We start from the raw sequence: 5,087 nt of genomic DNA, 5'->3' as shown, positions 1-5,087 counted from the left end.
TGATGCTCTACTGATGTCATAGTTAGTCCCATAGCAACCACTAAAATGTTTCACGGAAGCGATTTCAATGTGGTTATCAGGGGATAAGAATTAGCAGGAATTTGTAGAGGGGCAAATAGTTCCTGCACGTGTCTTGCAGTTTAACAAGAAAATGTTGCTCCTACAGAGAATAAAATACCTTCCAGAGACAGGGGAGTCCCATACATTCCTGGTATAGCTGTAAGAGCTTCCTAACCTGGTTACTCTTTAGATTCCGCTATTTTTTATTCATTTTCTTGTTATACTTGATGTTCCTTTGCTAGATTTCTAAGCATTACTGAATTAAATGGGAAGGCCACCACTACTGTGCCTGCAGATATTCATTCTCTTCTTTAGATCAGAGGTTGGCAAACATTTCCTGTAACCGTTCAGATAGTAAATAGTTTAGATTTTGTGGGCTATATGATCCCTGTCACAGTTCTCCATTCTGTTGTTGTAGGCCACATGCAGCCACAGATAATGAATGTGTAAGCAAATAATTGTGACTGAATTCCAGTAAAACTTCATTGGTCAACATTGAATTTAAATTTCATGTAATATTCATGAAAGTATATAGTATTCTTTGGAATTTTTTCAGCTACTACAAATGCAGAAACCATCCTTACCTCGCATACCATACAGAAAGAGTTGATGGGCCAAATTTGGCCCATGAGCGATTATTTGCTAAAACCTGCTTCACGTTGTTATTCTTCGTACATGAGAACTGTTTCAGCTCATTTTGAATCCATCACTTTTTTCTTTACTTTATGGTTTATTTTTGATTATTTGCACACAGACTTTTTTTTTTTTTTTTTTTTTTTTTTTTTTTTTGCCTCCAGATATCCTAATTCCTTGTCTTTCCTAAATTTGAGCATTTATTAGAGTAGTTTAGTATATACTGGGGTCATTATCTTTGTTTTCACTGATTATCAAGCTCTCCTTTTCTTAATAGATTTTTCTCAGCCTTTCAAAGAATGTGTTTCAGGTTCCAGCATATTTTTGGTTATATATTGGGTTATATCACTGCAAATATTTTATCAAATTCTATAAATTGTAGTCTACAAGGATAACTAGAAGGATGATTCATCTTAAAATTGATGCTCAGGGCATCTTTAAAATACCTTTTTAAATTTTAGTGTATTTCCTCTGTTATCACATACATAGTTGTCGGTCTGCTTTTCTAGCACTTTAAAAACTCATGAGTTAAATAGGCAGTTTTATCAACTAAATTCTTCTTTTAACAAGTTCCTATAAAAGTTTAACATTTTACAGTCCAGCCCATAAGGTGTTTTCTTTGCTTCAAGCTGGTTTTCTTAGTAAACAGTTTAGAAACTGTTAGACAGTTACAAACTAGTTTAATATAGCGTCATCCAGCTGAAAGAAAAATAATCATCATAAATACTTAATGCAGCTAATTTTGTGGATTTCCTTGAAAAATATGCTTCTAGCAGTGTACCTCAGACACTTCAGTGGTTCTGTGTTCTCTAAAGTATGGTTTGTCATCCATGGAAACAAATTTCTTTTTACTTCTTTTTCTAGTTAGAAATTAACTTTCCAAGTAATAGATTCTCTGCTTTATATCCAACAGATTTTCTCTTGTTGATTTTAGGTACAGAGTAGAGGACATAATATATTTTTTTCTCTAAAATAACATTTTTCTTCATTTTACATGATCTGAAATCATTTCAGCTTTTGTCTTCTTGAAATTTTTACATCTTTCTTTTGATTATTTCCATAATATGTTTTCCTTTTAGGGGAGTGGGGGAAAGCAAACGTGCACACAGGTGTATGTGTGTGTGTGCATGTTTGCATGAATTTTTTGTTTTCATTATAGAAGCAAATCCGAAAAACCATCTGTTTCAATTTACAGCATTTGAAAATGTAGTCTTTTCCCATGATCTGATGTAGTTTAGAAGAAAATTTATTAGTATTATACCTATTAAGATATTTCATTTATATAACAAAGTAGGATTTGTAACTCCTTAATTTTTTGAAAAAACAATTTTGTAAAGCAATTAGGGTAACCACTTGCTTATGTATATGACATTTTTTAAAAAAATTTTTAATGTTTGTTTTTGAGAGAGAGCACGCACATGAGTTTGGGAGGGGCAAAGAGGGCAATACAGATAATTTCAAGCAGGCCCCACACTTTCAGAGCAGAGCCCAATGCGGGGCTTAAACCCACAAACTGTGAGATCATGACCTGAGCCTAAATCAAGAGTTGGACGCTCAATTGACTGAACCTCCCAGGTGCCCCTACGTAAATGACATTCCTTCATACAGTTCTCTGTTGAGCTTCTATTTTTGGCTCTTCTGGCGTGAATCTGTCAGTTAGAATGCCTACTTCCTCTGAGTGTTTGTTCCGAAGAATTGTTTTTAGAGTACTTACCTTTCATGATAAAGAAGAACTTAAAGTTCATAGAGAACTTTGCCTCAGGGAGTTTTGACGGTTCATATATAGCCCTCAAGAAATTAATTTTTCTTTGATATCTGAAACTGTGGTGGTCAAAAATAATCTGGTGAATAACCTCAATTCCATTTTGCTTTTTAAAAGTAAGATGCACTAGAACCCGGATTTCTCTGTAGAGGAATATGTGCCGAGCACTTTTCCATATGTAATTTGAATAAGGTCACAACCATAGAGAATTCTGAGAACAAGCAAACAAAAATAGATTTTAACTAACAGGTGGCTTCCTTGTAAAATGAGGGATAATCAGCTTTTTGGGGCCCAGATGCTCTAGTCATCGAAATCTCCATTTAGCAGCAAGAGGGCAGCACAAAAAATACCCTCTAGTGTTTCTTTTTATATTTGTTGAGCATTAATGGCAGAGGTAGGAGTGCTTGATTTAGATTTCTGACTAGGACTCTTTCGTGTCCATCAAGTACTAGGATTAACAGTTCTTTCCATTCTAACCTTTGGTACATTTAGATTTCATTAGTCATGTTAAAGCATTTCTGTAGCCATATGACTTGTCTTCGGTATCCCAAGAGATGAAATGAGAAAAGTGTTTTAAATAAACCTAGCATTCTAGTTCCATGTGCTGAACACAGACATCCTTTTTTTGAGTGACATGTTTTCCCCTGCCTTTTGAGGGGATACATGTAGGTCTTCATGCATATTTACATGATAAAAATGATGTAACCTCTGTGCTCACTTATGCTTTAGCCTAAAGCTGAAGAGGAGCTTTCAGGCGACAAAGTACTTGAATCTGAACAGGATAAAATGAGCCAAGGGTTTCATCCTGGAAGAGAACCCTCCGACCTAAAAAAAGTAAAAACTGTGGAAGAAAATGGAGAAGAAGCTGAGCCTGTACGTAATGGTGCTGAGAGTATTTCTGAGGGTGAAGGAGTAGATGCTAATTCAGGCTCCACTGATAGTTCTGGTGAAGGGGTGACATTCTCATTCAAACCAGGTAAGTCTATCCCATCCCCCCCCCCCCCACCTTCCTATGTGTGTCTTATCTATTCACCTTACAGAAATGTTGGTTCCTGTGGAGAAATATTGGATGGAAGGAAGAGTCTCGTCACAGAGTAATATTTACAGAATAGATTAGCAGGCATAAGTTAGTGACTGGCAAATCCAGAGTTCTGTGTGGGCGGAAGTGATATCTGATGCTGGTATTCTGCTTTACTGGCATCGGAAGAGCTGCTGGCAGAGGATTTCAGTCAGTGCTAGTCTGGTGGGACTCAACAAGAGAAATTGAATTTTATTTAGTTTACTTGAAAAAGGACTATTTCGGTGCTATTTTGTGTTCCATCATTTCACAAGCCTTAATCACTTAACCCTTACTTCATGCAATGCACTGACATTTTTTACTGTATTCTCTTCTTTTAAAAATGTTGGGTTACAGGGTCCCTGGCCAGCTCAGTCAGGAGAGCATGCGACTGTTGATCATAGGAGTCTTGGTCATAAGTTCAAGCCCCACATTGCGCATGGAGCCTACTTAAGAGCAAGAAAAGAAAAAAAGAATTTAAAAATGTTGGTTATAATTCATTAAACTAATTTCACAACAGAAATTTGTTGACAGAAATCACTCTGTAGAACGGAACTGTGATAATCAGAAGCAGTTCCTATGTACCTGCAGTACTGTGCCCTGTGAAATCCATGCTATGTCTCAGAGGGTGTTTCATCTTTAGGTACTGTCCAAATACCAAACCTCTATCCCAGTATATGTGAACTGCGGTTGACTTTGAGATTAATAGAGAGGTTTGCATGGATATGTGGGGAAGGGTGGTTCATTTGATAGAAAGTTTGGGATGAGTGCAGTTTTTCTTAGCCAGCCAAATCTGAGTGACTTCTGTGCGAGGTAGGGTTGGATTGTAAAATGTCAGACCTCAAAAATAATCCATAGACAGTGTTTGTCAAACTGCTGTTTTTAACCCTTTTAATAGGTTGTGAAATTAGTGAGATACAACCAGCGTTTGTTAAAATAGACAACAGAGGCGCACCTTGGTGGCTCACTCAGTTGAGTGTCCAACTTTGGCTCAGGTCATGATCTCATAGTTCATGGGTCTGGGACCCACGTCGGGCTCTGCACTGACAGTGTGAAGCTTGCTTGGGCTTCTCTCTATCTCTCTTCTCTCTCTGCCCTTCCCCCCATTCGTGCTTTCTCTCTCAAAATAAATAAACTTACAAAAATTTTTAAAATAAAATGGAGAACGGTAAAAACATGTCAGTGCATTACTGGAGTAAGGGTAGACCGTGTTTTAAGAAACTTTTGTATCTTTTATATATGTATTTGTTCTGGGTCATAAAGTTGTTATATTTCTTACTGTGAGTTGTAGTCAAAAATGTTTGAAAGTCACTGATTATTGATAGCACCTTAATATACTGGTCTTTTCACTACCAGTAAACTGCTGCTAATGGGTTTTATGAAATTGTAAGGCCATGCTATAGTAGGTTTTTTTTTTTAACTTTAAGGATTCAGTGTACTGAAATTACTTCTAAAAATCTAGGCTTGTATCATATCACGAAGTACCTGTGGCTACCAACAGTCCTTCAGGAGATTGAGACGCTTATCATGTTTAGGACCATGTCAGCTATATCTCTGGGAGTCGGGGGGGAGTGT

At 36.8% G+C, this 5,087-nt stretch overlaps 1 protein-coding gene across 28 annotated transcripts in view; it reads left to right on the top strand.

The window, feature by feature from the left end:
- EIF4G3 (eukaryotic translation initiation factor 4 gamma 3) overlaps window positions 1-5,087 on the top strand; it is a 309,641-nt gene that overhangs the window by 223,798 nt on the left and 80,756 nt on the right. For all 28 annotated transcript variants that reach the window (XM_053208300.1, XM_027060183.2, XM_053208305.1 and 25 more), the window contains one exon: window positions 3,185-3,431. In XM_053208300.1, coding sequence (XP_053064275.1) covers window positions 3,185-3,431 — 247 coding nt within the window. The remainder of the gene's footprint in view (window positions 1-3,184; window positions 3,432-5,087) is intronic.

The sequence above is a fragment of the Acinonyx jubatus genome, chromosome C1, assembly GCF_027475565.1.
Source record: "Acinonyx jubatus isolate Ajub_Pintada_27869175 chromosome C1, VMU_Ajub_asm_v1.0, whole genome shotgun sequence".
In the NCBI taxonomy this organism is placed as follows: domain Eukaryota; kingdom Metazoa; phylum Chordata; class Mammalia; order Carnivora; family Felidae; genus Acinonyx; species Acinonyx jubatus.
The sequence above is the reverse complement of the archived record's forward strand: the minus strand, read 5'-3'. Positions and strand labels throughout refer to the sequence as shown.